Raw genomic sequence first — 19332 nt, 5'->3', positions numbered from 1 at the left:
AAATAGTCCCTTTTCCGTGCAAGGGGGTATCTCACTAAATAAAGTAGGGTTGTTTTCACACCCGAGTGAATAAACCTTTCTTATACCTTACAAATATAATATATTGAGGATAAATCTACAAGACACGACAAATTTCAAAATAAATAATAATGCTACATAAATAAATCGTGTCCTATTGGAAACGTAGAACATATTCCAAATGGAGATAACTATTCTGAAACCAATAAATAGGTTGCCATTTCTCTATATGGACTTCTTGTCAAATAAATTTTACAGACTGATTGTTTTCTGTTTTGACCACTTTTGCCAAGCATACAACTTTTAGACCAACTTGTGGATTTCCTACCACTTACAAATTATGGCATCTGAATGCTCTATAAATACATAAACCTTAATACAACCAACAAATGTTGGAATCCCATGCTATATTTCAGAGTCCATAGAAGAACTTGCCACATTTATATGTTGGTTTCTTCTAGAGTTGCACTGGAAATGTCAGATATATGTGGATAGCATGCCTTCTCATCAAGCTGATTCTGTGCCCATATCAGCATTTTTAATAAGCTGGGAAGCTTTGGATCTACAAGAAAAGTAAAGCTTCATCAAATCAATGTATAATAAACAGAATATCCGTTACACAAGAAAACCAAGCTCTGTCCAAACCAAAGATTTGTTTGTGTTTTTGTAATGATAAGCAGTGATCTCAAAATATATTCTCACTATGTCAATGTCATGTATTAATCGAAGGTTGAATGAATTGCTGCAAAACAGGAACCAGAATCATGCAACAAACTGCCTTCAAAACATGAAATGTCAAAAGAAATAGCTCAGAAAAGACCTTTTTCACGACTTTGGCTTGTAAGAATTGCTGCATTAACCTCACTTGCAGTCTTCAGACGCTGAGATATGTCAAGCAGCTCAGAGAGAGGACAATTAGATGCATCTTCAAAAGCTAGCAAGGCAACAGTACGTTCCAGCTCCTCTAAAAAAGCATGCTGCAAATACAGCTAGATATTCAGAAAACTTGTTACCAAAAAACAGCATTTTTGGAACTGTCAAAGTTATATTTGGGGATGCTTATACTAGAAACAGTCTAAAAAAAATCAAACCTTAAAAATATCATATACTATAAAATATATCAAAAGCAATTAAGCGTGTATAAAGAAAAAAATCATATACTCAAAACATCAGAATCAATCAAGCATATATAAATATTACTACAATACACAAACCAACTAAACAAATGAGACACAGTTGACATTCGTCACCAGGTTCGGCCGAATTTCATCCTTGAAGTTCGAAATTTGCCGAACTTCAAAAAAAAAAGAAAATCGTTGAAATTCGAATTTAATTTTTATTTTTTATTTTTTTTGCCCTAGCATATGTTTCCTATGGTTTATATTTTATAAATATGTCATCTTTTTGTAACAATTTCAAATATATTTATCAATGTTATACTATTTAGACAATTTTATAGATATATTACATATATTTATTAAAACAATTTAAAAATTACATATGGCGAATTTAATTCGAAATATATACATTTCGAATTTTTCCCTCATCGAACTTCATTCGAATTTCAAAGTTGTCGAACTTCGAATTCGAATTCGAACCTGGTGACTTAGCAGTTATAAGCACCACAGGTAGCCAATATATATTCATTGGATAATACAAGATAGTAGGACAGCTTCTCAGAGTCTAATATTGCAGGTATCAAACTTCTATAAAGAAAAATCAGCATTTAAGAATGAAGACTATGAACGACCATTCTTGGCATAATTGTTATTCAAAGTATATTTTTAATAAAATTATTGTTTGGGACAGATAGCTGATTCACAACCTCACATGACAATGAAGAATGGAGGCTTTGCTAACATGCCTCTCTTCTGTAGGAATAAATGAACAAATCTAATGCTCTCTTATTCTCTACAGGCATCTCACTACTTGTTTCTCATTGGTCAGTCCAGAAACCAGTAGCTTCTATATTGACAACTCAATGGATCATCCCCATCAAGGCTGCCAACTCTTCAAGCTGCCACAACAAAAACTTCCCTTGGATTTCTCAAACAATAAGCTGCTGATATTTGTTTACCAGCATACCCAAAAGTCCATAAGAAAATTTAGCATTTAATCATGAGACTATGAACGACTATGACAATGTAGAATGGAGGTTTGCCTAACCTGCCTCTAGTCTGCGGGAGTAAATGGACAAATCTAATGCACTCCTACTCTCTATAGGCATCTCACTACTAGTTTCTCATTGGTCAGTCCAGAAAACTGTAGCTTCTCTATTAACAACTCAATGGGTCATCCCAACCAAGGAAGGCTGCCAACTCTTCAAGCTGCCACAACAAAAAATTCCCTTGGATTATCAAAGAATAATCTGCTGATATTTGTTTACCAGCATGCCCAAAAGTCCATAATTAAACCATCTTTCCCTTCCAGAAAAGCATATGATTATTTGCAATCGATAGTTCCCACTCCTATATCTTTCCTCTTGGAAGAGATGGAAGAATACTCATGCGATCACATCCAGATACCAAAACTTTACAAGCCTGGGTAAACAACGCCTGGAAGTCCCTAGGATCTATCAACATTGTCATAATGCAAATGACTATTCTATGGCCCTTTGTAAAGACTTGAGAAGTAGACAACCTTCCAAGGCTTCCAAAAAGCCATGGGCTCCAGCGTTCAACCTGGCATGATATGCCCAGACCGATGTGGTTTGGGTGAAACTTGCAGTGCTGCCCAGCAAATGCTAGAGAGCAAAATCATTGAAAATTTTAAATAAATAGGCAATTATATCAATAAGTTTATAGCATCACAAGGTTCGAGTTCGAATTTGTGTTCGACGACAATAAAATTTGGATGAAGTTCGGCTCGATCAAAAACTTTGAAAAAAAATTCATCATTAAATTCGACTTATATAAATTTGATTTTTTTAAATATAAATAATAATTCCATAAAAATAAAATAACATTATGTTAAATTTGAATAGATTAATATAAATTTTAAAACCTATTTATATTATAACATTTTAAAATTCAATTTAAATATTTAAATATATAAATAATAATTATGTCAAATTTTATATACTAAATAATAAATGTATTATAATTTGGAATATTAAATTTTCATACATTTAATAAAAAAGCAAATTAAATTACAAATCTACATGATTTAAAACATAAAATAAAACGATATTAAATTTTATTTCAAAAAACTAAATTTAAAATAAACAAAAAACTTAGTTAAAAAAGAAGCCAACCCTTCTCCAACTGCAAAGCACAAAATATGTGCTATTCTATTATCGTCGACCCTATTTCCATGCATGCACTAATTTATTTTTTTAAGGTTTCGGCAGCTGAAGTATGAGGCTCCACTCCCGTTTTTGGACATTGTAAAGCACTATATGAAACTCCATCCTGATCAGCAGTAAGTATGCTCATTCACAATGTTTAACAATGAAAGCGATAAAAAAACTTTCACAAATGAGCACAATCACGTCGCTCAACCTGAAAATCCCTAAAAAAAAACTATGCCCTTAACATATACGAATATAAAGCAAATTTTAACAAATTTTTACTCATGTTTTGGAGTTCGCCGAATTTCGAACTCCATGGCTGAAATTTGGCGAACCCTGTGACAACTAAAGATTATGACATGGCATTTTTACAAAGTTTGGATATAATGTATACCCCTGATTTTATTTTTTTCTGATGTTGAAATTTGACACACAAATGCTTTGCCAATACAAATAAATGCTTGCAATAACTGATCTGATTTTTTTATTTCATTCATAGCAAATGTACGTCTATGGAAAAGCAACATTAACGTCACCTAAAACTGAAATATATGTACCATACATACTACTGTTCACAATATCAGGATGTTTTGGCATTCAACTTGGACAGTGCAATCATGTATGAACTTGGAAAATAAACTAAACATGAGTACCTTCAAAGTAATGTATTTTCTTGCTGCTACAGGTCTAAAAAGCCTTCTAAATCATCACAAAACACTCCTTCAAAGGCCACCACAGGTCTGCCAAGGATTTTCAGTCACATCTCAATCACCATTCAACATAATCAGGCCCTTTTTAACTCAGAAAATCAACTCAGAAGTCTGCTCCAGCAAACTGTGAGTAAGAAATGCACAGGGGCAATTCACAATAATGATGATAATCACCTCTCTTGACCTCCAAACTGATATGTCCTTTTCAAACCCTGATTAGAAGCCCTAGGTGCCTCAATAGGAGATAAAATGCAGACCCAAAATGCAAATTAAACTCTTCACAAACTCCCACATGCTTGTCCCAAGATGGGCAAGAAAATCAAATGCTCACCAATAAATTCAAACAACAAAGGCAAATCCATTGCCCAAGTGCAAGAAATCCATAGGAATCATACCCATAAGCGAGAAATTAATCTTTCTTGAGATACAAGCCAAAAGGTACTTCTCTGTGTAGCTGGAATGGTATGGCCAGCACTAGAAAAATGTTTCCAAAGCTCTAGAAACTCAAGCAGCACTCAAGAAAAGCATAAATCTCACACAAAAAATGAAACCCAAATCAAAACATTTCATAAATCTTCAGCCACATCAAACCCTTATCACCAAACTCCAGGTGAAATCACTGAAAACTCAAACTGAAAGCAACTACCAGCTAGGATGGATATTGCACCACTGAAACCAGATCAACTGTAGAGGTTATTCGTCCTCAAAAATCTCCAGAAGAACTCTCCAGGTTCATTTCAACAGCATCTCCTTATATGTGCAAACTCAGAATCGAAGAATGAGAACCCAAACTCCAATTTATAGAGTTAAAGATAAAATTAGAGAAATTAAAATTTAAAATATTTATTTCCCTCAAAAGACCATCATAATATATTTTAAAAATACCTTATGTCCCCCCCACTTGCCTGGGTGTCCCCCTTTTGGAGACATACATAAAAAATATTTATCACTTAAGTTAAAAACTAAAGTTACTTTTTTGAACACCTAAGTGAGAAATATAAAACATTATTTCCATCACCTTAGAAACTTTGCCAAGGCACTGAAATTCAGAACACTTCACACAGAAGCAAAGAGGGAACTAAAAATCAGACCAAGTGCCCAAAATAGCATTTACTAAATATAAATAGCAATGCCATTGAAACACACTGAAACTGCAAGATCAAGCTTTCTACAGAGCTCTGAGTCCCCCAAACCAGCTCTGAATAGCCTACAAGAACCCAGGAATAGGCTAGTGGGTAGCACAACTGACAAGGTGTGAGAATGGGACATTTTGTTGGATTAGTATCAATCTTGACAATAAACAGCCCCTCCCTAGTACGCTCAAGTTTAAACACACTGAATGGAAGTAACAGGTGGCTTATGAAAACATCCCCTTCCATTGCCATGTCTCACCACCATGGTCATTTGGCATGGACTTGCCTTACGAACCAACAAATAAGTCTATTGTGTACACATCAACAGGAAGAACCCACCCAAGGCAAATAGATTAAGTTCAACTACAAGCTCAGCTAATTTCAGCAAAGGCTCCTTGAAAGTCTAAGTGCCCCCTCTAGTAACCAAACAAATGAATCTTCAAGCAGTAAAATCTTGCCACCTCCAATAAATTTCAAGTACTGGCCTCAGACTCTAGAGTATGGTATAGAATATCACAGGAGGAAAGGCTTGTACTCACACCTCTTCCTCAATATTTCTAAATCTGCTCACTTCTTTCATAACCCAATCCAATTCCTACTTCGTTCCCTTAACCCCTTTTGAACCTGTGATTTTACAAATTGTTTATGTTATGTTCTGTTAATTTTAACACTTTCAGATTAATGTAAGCTCAGAAAATCAGAATTTAGTTGCTAACTAAATTGATTAGATGAAAGATTTATAGTTTGCCAGATTTAGACATAACAAAGAAATGAACAAAATAAGAACAAGACACAGTTACCCTGGGAAAACCTCCTAGGAGGAAAAACCCAACCAGAAAAGATCCTCAGATCTGATTATGGATTATATTCATATGAAGATTACAACACTTATCTCAACTACTTGAAGATGATTGCACTTAGGTCTGATAATGTATTCTACAAGACTGCACTTTCACAAGCATCAAGTTGTCAAGTCTGCCCACTTTATCACTTCCAACAGCAATCAGGTCCAAACCCTAGGTCTGAATTATATTGCATCTGATGTCTCCACTTTGTTGGACTGCAACCTTAGCACCTCAGTTCTCTCTCCTTATGAATGAATTTCGCACCTTTAATGACAGTTATACTTCGCTGTAATGGCAGATGTAATTCACTGTAATATTGCTTCTCCAAATTCACATTAGGCAGATATATGTATTTCACATGGAATAAAAATGATTGAGTGAATGATAATGTGAAGTTGATATTCATTTATATGGGGAGCAATATCTTTAGTCATGTCGGCTTGCTTTATAAATTAATGACCTTTAATTTCTTTAACCAAAATGCATTATAAGATAGGGTTGGCCCTACTCATGTTAGCGTGTTAACTTGCATGTGGCGTGGAGTTGTAGTGAGGGGTTTTTATGAGATGTCGTGAGGTATAGGGCCCAGCCCTACACGTTGGAGAAGGGGCTGGCCCCTTGGGCAGATTCCAATGTTGCCCAAGGCAATTGGAATCCGCCATCCCTAATTACAATCAGCACTCCCTCTTAATTAGGGAAGAGAAACATAACCATAGTCTTCCATTTTGCACACAAGCAAAGAATGGATTAAATAATTAGAATATTGTAGTCTTCCATCTTGCACACAAGCATATAATGGAACTACATAATATAATCTTCCAGCTTGCACACAAGCATAGACTGGATCCACCTTACACTACCCGCAAAGGGTGGAGAGGATCTTTTCTACCATCTTACATTGCCCACAGAGGATGGTTAACAATTACTCTTCTCCCTGAGAAGATTACAATACCACCTTACATTGCCCGTAGAGGGTGGTTTGATACAACACAATGTATCACTGAGGATGAGATTCCCTCTCAATCAGGGTTTCATTTTCCACAACACCTGAGTCTGTCCCTGAAGTACACAAACTTCACTTTGGACAGAGGCTTGGTAAGAATATATGCAACCTGCTCATCAGTGCTGACATACTTTAGCTGAATGGCGCCTCTTTGCACCATATCTCAAATGAAGTGATAATGAGTTTCCACATGTTTTGACCTGTCATGAAACATTGGATTGATAGACATTTTGATACAACTCTGATTATTACAATGAATAACTGTAGGATCCCAAGGCTGACCAAACAGCCCAGCAAGAAGCTTACGAAGCCACACTGCTTCTCTAGAAGCTACACTTGCTGCAATATACTCAGCTTCAGCAGTACTTAGTGCCACTAAGGATTGTTTTCTGCAAGCCCAAGAGATCATTGCGGATACTAAGTTGAAACAAATACGGAAGTGTTTTTCCTGTCTTTGACGCTTCCAGCCCAATCTGCATCTGATCAACCCATAACCAACTGTGCCTCGCAAGTATCTTAGGATATGCTTGGCTGCAACAAGACAAACATGTTTGGGCATGCTCATGAACTGGTTGAGAGAATTCACTGCAAAGCATATGTCTGATCTAGTGTTAACTAGATACATTAGTGATCCAATCAACTGCCCGTACTCCGATGGATCTGCAAAATCAGAGTTAGCTACAGAAACACTTAACTTCTTTAAGTTAGATTCCATAGGAGTAGACATAGGTTTACAATCCATCATTCTAAATCTTTTCAAAATATCAATAGTATACTTCCCTTGACTTAGAAAAATTTCATTAGATCTTTGTCATACTTCTAGACCTAGAAAATAATGCATTAGACCTAAGTCTTTCATTTCAAATTCTAAAGCTAGTTCTTTCTTACATCTAATGATAAGTTCATCTTTACCGGTAAGAAATAAATCATCCACATATAGAACTAGAATTAGCATTTCATCATTGGATAACTTAAAGTAGATGTTAGAGTCGGCATCATTTTTACAAAAACCTAAACTCAACAAGTATTTATCAATTCTTTCATACCAAGCACGAGGAGCCTGTTTGAGGCCATACAGGGCTTTCTTCAATCTGCACACATGAGTTATTCTATCCTGAATCTCATAACCCTCAAGTTGTTCAATATAGACTTCTTTCTCAATGACACCATTAAGGAATGCAGTCTTAACATCCATTTGATGTAGCTTCCAACCTCTTGCAGCAGCAATAGCTATTATAGTTCTAATAGAAGTATATCTAGCAACAGGAGCAAATATTTCTTCATAGTCTATGCCTTCATTTTGAGAAAAACCACGAGCTACAAATCTAGCCTTATATTTTTCAATACTACCATCAACATTATGTTTAATTTTAAATAACCATTTAGAGGAAACAACAGATTTACCTTTGGGTCTGGGCACAATATACCAAACATCATTCTTGATGATTGACTGATACTCTTCATCCATAGCAAGCTTCCAAGCATGATGGTCCAAGGCTTTTTCAACATTGCAAGGTTCAAATTCAATGAGATTGCACATCAAGGCAACGTTAGTTGGAGAATACTTGAGGTCTCTTGGTTTCACAGAAAGTGCCACTGGGAGCAACAAATCTTTCAGCTTCTTGAATGGTGTTTCTTACCCAAAGTGGCCTCTTTTTGGTAACAAGAATGTCACTAGGAATGTCAGTGGGATTCATAGGCTCTGGTGGATCATTATGCTCTTCTTGAGGTGTAGGTTCAACAGGCTCCCTCTAAATCTCAGGGTTAGTATCAACATTCATATCTTGATAGTCATTAGCTTCATCAATAACAGAAGAACCTTTTGATTTCTTAAAAGCAATATCTTCTTCAAAAGTAACATCCCTACTTACCTCAACATACCTTTGACCTAGAATATAGATCCTGAAGGCCTTAGAGGATTCGATGTATCCGACTAGCATGCCTTTCTTCCCGGAGGGCTCCAACTTGGTTCCCATAAACAGGACTTCCAAAAATCTTGAAGTGACTAATGTCTGGTTTGGATCCTGTGAAGGCTTTTTCAAGAGTCATGTTCTTAAGAACACGGTGTTGACATCTATTCTGAATATATACCGTTGTTCTAGAAGCTTCAGCCCATAGGAAGGTTTGCAAATCTTGATCATGAATCATAGCCTTTGCAGCCTCAACAATAGTTCTATTCTTCCTTTCAGCAACTCCATTTTGCTGAGGATTGTATGGAACACAAAACTCCCTCTTAATTCTTGACTCCACACAAAAATCATAAAAGCTACCGGAGGTGTACTCACCTCCATTGTCAGATCTTAAACATTTAATTCTTTTACCAGACGAGTTTTTCAGTTAATGCCTTAAACTCTTTAAATTTACTTAAGACTTCATCAGATTCTTTAGATTTCAAGAAGTAGATCCAAGTTTTCCTAGAGAAATCATCTATGAAGATTACGTAATAAAGAAATCCACTAGGAGATGCTATAGACATAGGACCACATAAATTAGAGTGAACAAGTTCTAGTTTATCTTTAGCTCTATTTTCACTTTTATGAAAATGACTTTTAACATTTTTACCTATAGCACAACCTTTGCAAGTATTATCATGAATTTGACTAAGTTTAGACATACCTTTGACTAACTTTTCAAGAGAGGGAAGTGCTTGATAGTGTAAATGTCCAAGTCTTCTATGCCATAGCTCACAAGATTCGAGAGCCTCATTAATGAGGGCTTGAACAGGGTTAGTAGAGAGCTTATAAAGACTATCATATCTATTACCAATTACACGAGCAGATTTAAACTAGATTTCTTAGGCCAAGCAAGTACTTTTCCCTCAGAAAATGCAATTTGATAACCTTTATCTTCTAGAGCAGAAATGGAAATTAAGTTTCTTTTAATTCCAGGAACAAACAAGATGTCGCTAAGGTAAAGTGAAATACCAAAGTCTAAATTTAAAGAAATAGTGTCAGAACCTCTTACCGAATATCGAGCATCATCACCAATTACCACGTGAAGGCTGGTATCTTTTTCTACTAAGTCTGAAAGATGATCACGGTAACTTGTGATGTGTCTGGAAGCACCACTATCAATTAGCCATGTATTACTGTCTTTAGGTATGCTGCTAGACAGAACAGAGATGAATAAAAAGTCATCATTTAGTTTGGCTTCTCTTTGAGAAGGGTCATTCTAGCATTCTTTAGCATAGTGACCAAATTTGTCACATTTGAAATATCGAACACGAGAGATATCTCTTGGTTTCTTCCAAGAGTGCTGAGAACTAGATGGTCTGAATTCCTTATTTCTCTTTCGATAATGCTTCTTCCAATTTGCACCTTTCTTGCATTGGGTTGCAAGCACGTGTTGGTCATCTACATGAAGACTTTTGGTTTGCCCTCTTGTGATAAGGCGAAACTCTTCTTGAATGCAATCATTCTTAAGGCGATCAAGGGTAGGTAACTCAGTTCTACCACTTATGGTTTGAATAAAAGACTCCCATGAGTTTGGTAAACCATTTAGGGCAATCATGACAACGTCCTTGTCTTCCATGTTATGTCCAATTGAACCTAATTGATTCTTTAGTTTTGAAATTCTCATAAAATAGGAAATAACAGAATCTTCTTTTGACATTTTGATATTAAGTAGTTGTTGTCTTAAAGTAATTGCCCTACTGAGATTGTTAATTTCATAGGTACCTTGTAGATAATTGAACATTTCCCTTGCAGTAGAAAATGAGGCAATGGAGGTGACTAGGTAGTCTTTAACTAAAACAATGAGAATCTTTCTCAACTTGACCGCATCCTTTTTGAATTGTTTTAACTCAACAGCATCCATAGGTTCAGTTAGCTCTTTCACTTCTATGAAGTGGAGAAGATCTTCTTCCTCTAGAGCCAACATGATTCGAACTTTCGATACAGCAAAATTGATATTTCCATCAAGCCTATCTTCAACTTTCAGCCCCATTAACCTGACCTGTGAATGAGACAAAATATCTAGAAATAAAGGAGTCCTAAATTCTGAAATCTGAAAGTTGATCTAGCCTATAGCTCTAATACCATGTTAATTTTAACACTTTCAGATTAATGTAAACTCAGAAAATCAGAATTTAGTTGCTAACTAAATTGATTAGATGAAAGATTTATAGTTTTCCAGATTTAGACATAACAAAGAAATGAACAAAATAAAAACAAGACACAGTTACCCTAGGAAAACCTCCTAGGAGGAAAAACCCAGCCAGAAAAGATCCTCATATCTGATTATGGATTATATTCATATGAAGATTACAACACTTATCTCAAGTACTTGAAGATGATTGCACTTAGGGCTGATAATGTCTTCTACAAGACTGCACTTTCACAAGCATCAAGTTGTCAAGTCTGCCCACTTTATCACTTTCACAAGCATCGAGTTGTCAAGTCTGCCCACTTTATCACTTTCAACAACAATCAGGTCCAAACCCTAGGTCTGCATTATATTGCATCTGAAGTCTCCACTTTGTTGGACTGCAACCTTAGCACCTCAGTTCGCTCTCCTTATGAATGAATTTCGCACCTTTAATGATAGTTATACTTCGCTGTAATGGCAGATGTAATTCGCTGTAATATTGCTTCTCCAAATTCACGTTAGGCAGATATATGTATTTCGCATGGAATAAAAATGATTGAGTGAATGATAATGTGAAGTTGATATTCATTTATATGGGGAGCAATATCTTTAGTCATGTCAGCTTGCTTTATAAATTAATGACCTTTAATTTCTTTAACCGAAATGCATTATAAGATAGGGTTGGCCCTATTCATGTTAGCGTGTTAACTTGCATGTGGCGTGGAGTTGTAGTGTGGGGTTTTTATGAGATGCCGTGAGGTATAGGGCCCAGCCCAACACGTTGGAGAAGGGGCTGGCCCCTTGGGCAGATTCCAATGTTGCCTAAGGCAATTGGAATCCGCCATCCCTAATTACAATCAACATGTTCAACATTCATTCTATCACTAGCTATCCTACCCAACGTCAGCCCAAAAGCCACCATCATCACACCCTGTTCAACCAGATAAAAAATAGGAAAATGCTTGAAAAAGTGGGAAACAAGGTTAATAGAAAACAGGTCCATCAAAATGAGGAAGCATGCATGATCAGTCCACCTTTAAATCTGATGCAAGAAAAGTCTTGATTTTGAGCAACCTCTTCCCATCCCTCTATAGAGTCGCTTATAGAGATAATGTCATGTAAAAAAACAGTGACATGAACAACCAGCTAGAGCAGACTCCTTGAAGTTTGAACAATTTTTTATTTGTTCATAGATATGATAATGTCACAGGTAGTTTGCATTTAAACAACTGTTTGATCTCCAAATGTGCACAGGGCATCTACAAGACATTCAGTAGGAGAGAGATTGATCTTCTGAGCCCCTTGCAACTATTTCGTGCTTCAAAACTACAGGCACTACTGGGAAATAGCAGTTGAATTCAGGTCCCATGAATATAACATTATATATTGGGCACTTTGCTATCTACAATCTACCCTACAGGAAATCAAAATGCAGTACCTGATATATTTATAAAAATGGAAATCAGTCAATATCCAGCTCCAACCCCTTTCATCATTCGTAGTTGAGACTATAATATATATAAAGAAGGGTAAGAAAAGAAAGGAGAGCTTGCTTCCAGTCCTAGGGAAGCTGAAACACTATAATTTTATAGATTCTCAACACCTTATGAATATTTATCCTTTTGTGCAAAGTACCATTCTAACTGTGCAATAGACAAAAGTGTAAGATCTAGTATTGCAGAGGAATTATATTGCTATCTAACTGTGTTGATTGCGTTGACTCACAACAAAACATACACCCATTTACCACGTAACTTCAAAGAAACTAATACATACAAAGCACTCATTCAAGTACGAAACATTTTGGACGCTTCATTCTCAGTGTCGTGCTAAGACTTGCAAATGTTGGTACCAAGAACTGTGTAGAATTCTATTAAAGAAGCATGCATTTCAAAAAGGATCTGGTGTTTCAAATCTGAATTTAAGGGTAAGCATAAACACTCCTTGTACCAAAAGGAAACACCTTTCTATGCAAATTTAATGGGAAAATATGTTAGTTTTTTGGTTGTAAGAACTCCTTGAAGGCCCTGAGATGTTATTCTTTCATAATATTAAAGAGTAGAAAAAGCTTCAATTTGGAAATTTGTACATATCTAGATCTGGTCTTGACAACCAAATTCAGCTTCATGGCACACTTAAAAGAAAAGTCTGAATTATGAGCAAAGATCTGGCCACACAGAAAAAGAACAAATAAATGAGCTCAACAAAACTTTTAAAACTGACTGTTTTTTCTGGAAACAAAATATGAGGATTGCCCTGTCAAGGTAAGGCAACTGAAATTCCAAAATTTTTCCGTTCACTACAAACAGACAAAATGCTAGATCAGCAGCATTGAGTTGCCTTGTAAGATGATTTCTAAGAATCTGGTAATTATTACAAACCACACAGAAAAAGAACAAATAAATGAGCTCAACAAAACTTTTAAAACTGACTGTTTTTTCTGGAAACAAAATATGAGGATTGCCCTGTCAAGGTAAGGCAACTGAAATTCCAAAATTTTTCCGTTCACTACAAACAGACAAAATGCTAGATCAGCAGCATTGAGTTGCCTTGTAAGATGATTTCTAAGAATCTGGTAATTATTACAAACTATGCTGTGGGGATTTTGAAGATTGAATTTCTAATAAAGCCCATAATAGATCTTGGGACACTACTAACTTCAGAGAAATAATCTGTTATTTCTGCAGTCCAGGATTCAGTGCATATGGCCCCAACACAAGAATAAGAGTTAGATTTGCCCTTTTTTCTATGGAAAATTAAAAATAAGACACTTGATTTTGACTTCTTTCAGGCAGCCACTTTCCAGTAACATGATTACCATCAATGCTCAGGTATTTGCCAGTGGAGCAGTTAACAATTAACATATCTTGAAAGAGCTTAACTCATTGATTTTAGACTTGACCCCAAAGGACAAGAAATTGCTTCTTTGATGCCTTATAGACAATATCAATCTATAATGTCCCCTTCTGGACTAATCCTAGAATTTGCCCTAGAATCACAAATGCAATAAAGCAAGAGATGAAATAGGGTTAGGGTTATATCTTTACCAAGTAAAATATCCTTCTTAACAAGATGACCCTTGATTTACACCCTGCAACCATAACCAATATATACATTCAGTATCTATATAAATATATTATATACAAATACATATCTCCCTACAATCCAAACACATTAGGGTTTGGGGGAGGAAGCATGATAGGTCTACCCAAAGCCATCCCAACACTAAGCCCAAGAGTGGACACTCACCCTCTTGGCCCTAGTGGCAAGTAACACAGACATCCAGTCGGGGTGGTCTAACTAGTAGAGTTCTTGTATTTGCTTTCTACTGTGACGTTTTCACACATTGCCCCATTGCAAATGGGGACCCCCGCTTTTTCTCGCTTTCTAGGTTGGTTGTAGAGTCTTTTAGCTATTAGCCTTTTATTTGGAAGAGGTGTAGTAACTTAAGTGGCTAAGAGGTAATCAAGTCAAGGCTCTGTTGACGTGTCTGAAATCGCATTGTTGCAAACTCCATACGGCCAACGCAAAATAGAATAAACCTACTGAGTATCCTATCCTTTCTTGAGATAAGGAAATCCCTAATGCTATTTTCTATGTTTGATCAAAGGGAACAACCTCAAGGTTTCGTTTGTCAGGTCTTGACTGCGGGATTTCTCAAAGGTTTGATGTGTTTATTGCCGGAAACACAAGGGGGACTTACGGTGAGATAGGCAATTGATAGATGAGTTCCCTGGAATCTTTATGATCTTTCTTATCAAATGATTTCAGTTGAGTTGATATTGTTTTCAATGGGCCTGCGGATTCTCTTTGATAAAAAAAAAGGGGAAAAAGGAGGGAAGGATAGGGAGAGAGAGATACATGAAATATAAGTTTTAACTAAGATAGCAGATTCAGTAAACAGACGAACACCTCCAAATAACTAGACTAGCATCACCAGCTACTTAAGCACAATATTTGCATAAATCTAGTGCAATCTTCAAAGGAAAATAGGATTTTCATGTTATCAACTACTAGAACTTTTACATTCATAGTGAGTATTCAATAACCGAACTAAGCATATAAAAGGTTCAGATTAACCATGCAAAGAGAAAGGCAATCAGCCATTCCCTAATGGTGTGAACTGTGAGGATTCTGTCGGATGTTTGTTTGAAAATACTATACAAAGGAAATAAACATAACTGAAAAATTTCTAAATTAATGAAGAAGGAGACCATGCACTCACAAGGAAATTTGAAAACAGTCTTAACTTTGCATTAAATCCTGTAAATTTCGCCAGAGCTTTTGCAACAATTCAAGAACTTCTTACAAAATGAAGGAAGACCAGTCCCTTAAATAGGTTTCAAAAATGGATGAATGGCCAAGATCTAATCTAAACAAGCGGCCCAGATTCATCCATAAAACATGGCTGCCCATACCCATAAATGGGAGGCAAATATCAACAACCACCCCAAAGGGAGCAATAACTACCTAAAAAATAGGTAATTACAACATATCCAGAAATAATCCAAAAAGGTGCGCACATAAAGTTTTACATTTTTTGTTGACTTGGAAGTCAAATATGACCTTTTGGTGCAAAAGTGCACTTTTTCAAAATTAAGAGGGAAAAAAGCACTTTCTAGGAAAGTACTTTTTCTTTTCCAATTTCATATGCCTTCACCAAGAATTAATCCTCTCCATGCAAATATTCTTGCCAAAGGTCCCGACCTGCTACACGTTCCTCGCGAAAATACACCTAGAACCTGATTCATAATTGAAATAGCAAACTGAATGGAGGCATAGGGGGATGATGAATTTTGTACTGCATGCTCTCTAGATAATGATCTATGTGCTTCAAACCGTCTTGCCAACTGGACCGATTAGCCTCAAAACTCAAGATATCAGAGTGTAATTTACTAGCAAAACCTAGGTCCTCTGTAGAGTAGGCGACCTTGTCTATTTTTAATCTGTCCTCCCAGTCTGGATGGATTATGGGATCGGACAGACTGTTTTGCCAACCCAAAACCATGGATTGGAGGATTACTCCACCAAGGTCCCTTGTGTTTCTCAGAATTTCTTCGCATGTCTCTTGCTCTTTGTTAATGGTGGCCTTTGTGTCATTCTTCATGCTGATAGCCCAGTACCATTCTTTACAAATGTTGATGTCGTGGGGGCCCAAGATGTCAAACAATGTAGGAATTTGCGGATGGGTCCAGAAAAGAGCCATCATGAGGGGAAGAGTTGTAGTAACGGCTTCATGAATTATGAGACATTCCCGCTTCATCTCATATAATTTGACCAAAATGGTTTCCCGATGGTGGGCCATTTCCTTTACATCTTTAATGATTAGCTCCCCCTTTTCCTTGAGACTTTGAATCCATTCCCTGACGGCCTTTGCAGTATCTCGTACTCCTTCAAATTCTATCGTGGTTCTCTGTGCCAAGGCCACCGGGGGAATGTGGGATTCGGAAGCATTGTGTAAAGGTCTCAAGAGTTGATTAATGTATCCTTCGTCCTGCTCAGCACGAGCTTGATACATGTCCTTTTCAGTTGTTATCTCTTCAAGTTGTTTGAGTATATTCTGCACTAAATCTTTGAATTCTTCTTTTTCTTGCTCCTTAGTGGCTCGTCCAATGGGGACAGTCGTGATGCTATAATCCGCCAGTGTAATCTGATCTGCTAGCTTGTCTACAGGCGAGGTGGCAATGTGAAGAGTGTGGTTCCTTTGATCATCCTTAGTCATTCTAGAATATGCCTTAGGCTTTTTCTTCCCCTTAGCTTTAGCTTGGTCTATGCGCGAGAAGATGTCCTCCAGATCAATAGGTGGTTTGGTGGCGGCCTTGCGATGGGCTCTAGCAATAAACCATTCTTGAGTTACTGTCTGGGCTGATGATATGGTTAAGTCTGCATTCTGTTCTTTGATGTTTTCAGCCAACTCATCACAGATTCGCAGCTGTTCTGCTACCAGAGGGGTGGAAGAGGTGCCAAGTTCCTTGCTTGCAGCTGAATTTTCTCCCACTTCACTGAACAACTATCTGGTATATTCACGTGATGGTTGTTCTTCGGTCCTTTCGAGCTCGTGAGTCTCCTCTATCCTTTGCTCTCCTTCAACAGTAGAGTCATCTTTGGTTGTATTGTGGAGCAGCAATTCATGGCGGCTCTGTTGAGTGGGTTCATGCACCTCGATCCCTTGAATGGATGGAATCTCTCCTTCCTCTATTTGGTTACCCGGTTCGGTTGATTCAATGGCTCTTAGCTCAGCTTCTAGCAAGTCGAGCGCAAGAGGATCATCAACTTCAAATGCATCAATGTCACTCTGGGAAGGCGAAGCAAGTATATAATCTAATTCTACTACATCATCGGACGAACTAGGGTCCTTTGACGATGAAGTGACCTCTGGTCTCCTTATAGGAATCTTCTCCCTTCTTGTTCTCTTGGACGTCCGAATCCCTCTGCAAGCCTTACCTTTCTTTCTTTTCTCGGGTTTTTCAATTTCTTCCCTGGGTGCACTGGGCGTTCCTTCATCTTCGGAAGACTGAGAATCGAGGTTGCCCATTAAGTGGTAAGTGAACTGGACTCCCTCATGAATTAGTCTTTCAATCTGCTGATGCAACCATTGGTCTGTATATCTTGTCGGGGCTGCCATGACTGCCTCAAAATCGCTAATCGGGTCCTGGGACCAATCAACGCCTGGCAAAAGATGCCTTACTACCTCAAATTCCCAGACCTGGAGGCAATTCCCTGAATCTGTGAGTTGATCTGGGACCCAACGGTATTCAAAGAGCCGCATTTGCTGCACACTCAGCCTAGAATATTCACATCTCTGGACCTCGTAGTCATCAAAGCAATTTTTCCAATAGTCTTCAACTAATTCCTTCGCTCTGTATCGCCTGCCATAGGCTCTCTTTGCCAGATTATCGTGATCAAAATATTTTCTCGGAAAATGCTCCTGTAGGCCATAAGAGGCTAGCTCTGTGAGGGATTCCTCTGCTAGGGTGGGGGTCTTCAGATGGACATCCTGGTTGCCTATAATCATGGGGAACGTGAATCTAGCCTGCTTGCTTTCTCTGAGTAAGATGCCGGCCGAACGTGACTGCCTTGTGACCTCCATAAGAACTATTTTGTCGGTTGGGTACCCTAGAAGTCGGAGAGGGGCACCATCAAAGCCCACTATTCGGATATAGGAGAACCTTGGGAACTGAATGAACCAGGCTCTGTATCTCTGTTCTAGAATAGTAGCTTGCTCTGAGAGCCTTATGTGTAATCCTCCCTGCACTAGCCTAACCAGGCACATTGTGAAGGCATCATTGACGCGCTCATATTGGCGAACTGCATAAGCTGGGCTGCTCTTTTCTTTCTGAGCTATATCTTGGTAGTGCAGCTGCGGGTAACAATCATAGACCTTTACCTGACCAGGCCCATTCCCGATTTCACCTTTCATTATCAAACCTGGCAACGACTGGTTCTTGGCGAACATGTAGACTAAATAAGAGGTCATAGTGAAGTATTTCTTTGTTTCAAGCTCTATTAGCTGAGTGTGGATGTTGTCACTTATAATCTGGGCCCACTCAAACTTAGACTTCCCAGCAAAGACTTGCTCTGTGAAATAAAACATCCACTCTTCAAAGTAGTTGGATTAGCCCGGCTGAGTAATGTGACCATATCTCCATGCTCATTATGAAAGTCATTTCTTGGGGTCTTTTTCCCAATTCTAGCGCTTGGAAGCCTTCTCTCCTTGTACCACTCTTCATTCATTAGTGTTCTGCACCTGGCGGGATTCATATCATATGCCCCTTGTGCTTCATCTATAGTTGTGGCTGTGGGATTGTTTGGGAAGGGAATATCAAATGCGTCGCCAATGGCCTCAGGAGTGAAGTTGGCGAGAGTCATATTCTCGAGGAGCACTAATCTGGACCCTGGCTGATAATGCCGAGCAGCCTCTACCACTAACTCGTAGTTCTGTACTGCTGGAGGAAATCCTGCCGCTTGGGCGATGCCACTTTCCACCATTTGTCTAGGCTTGCCATATGCGTTAGGGGAGAAGACTCGATTCCTGAACTCCTGGATGTCAATATGGCCTAGGTCGGTATCACCGACATTGTCCCAGACACTCTGAACTTTTGACTCCCTCAATCCCCCTCTTTGATACTGGTACTTCATCCTTTCAAATTTGCGTGGGATATCTGATTTGGATGCTCAGTAGCAAGCATCTTTGATGATTCTACCGCCGATTTGGGCATTTATCCTGCACAGCCGAACAAGGACTACG

At 37.8% G+C, this 19332-nt stretch overlaps 1 protein-coding gene across 7 annotated transcripts in view; it reads right to left on the bottom strand.

Moving 5' to 3' along the window:
* Nucleotides 1-212: 212 nt before the first annotated feature.
* The window catches only part of LOC131855785 (protein GID8 homolog), a 65411-nt gene continuing 46291 nt past the window's right edge, over nt 213-19332 (bottom strand). For 4 of the 7 annotated variants that reach the window (XM_059208007.1, XM_059208006.1, XM_059208000.1 and 1 more), the window contains 2 exons: nt 839-1007; nt 213-580 (listed from right to left, as the gene is read on the bottom strand). In XM_059208007.1, the coding sequence (XP_059063990.1) occupies nt 459-580; nt 839-1007 (291 nt within the window). In that variant the 3' untranslated portion in view covers nt 213-458. The remainder of the gene's footprint in view (nt 581-838; nt 1008-19332) is intronic. The other 3 variants (XM_059208002.1, XM_059208005.1, XM_059208008.1) reach the window with 1 other exon arrangement.

Source organism: Cryptomeria japonica, chromosome 7 (genome assembly GCF_030272615.1).
Source record: "Cryptomeria japonica chromosome 7, Sugi_1.0, whole genome shotgun sequence".
NCBI lineage: Eukaryota > Viridiplantae > Streptophyta > Pinopsida > Cupressales > Cupressaceae > Cryptomeria > Cryptomeria japonica.
Note: the sequence above shows the minus strand (reverse complement) of the source record. Positions and strands in the feature narration are given on the sequence as shown.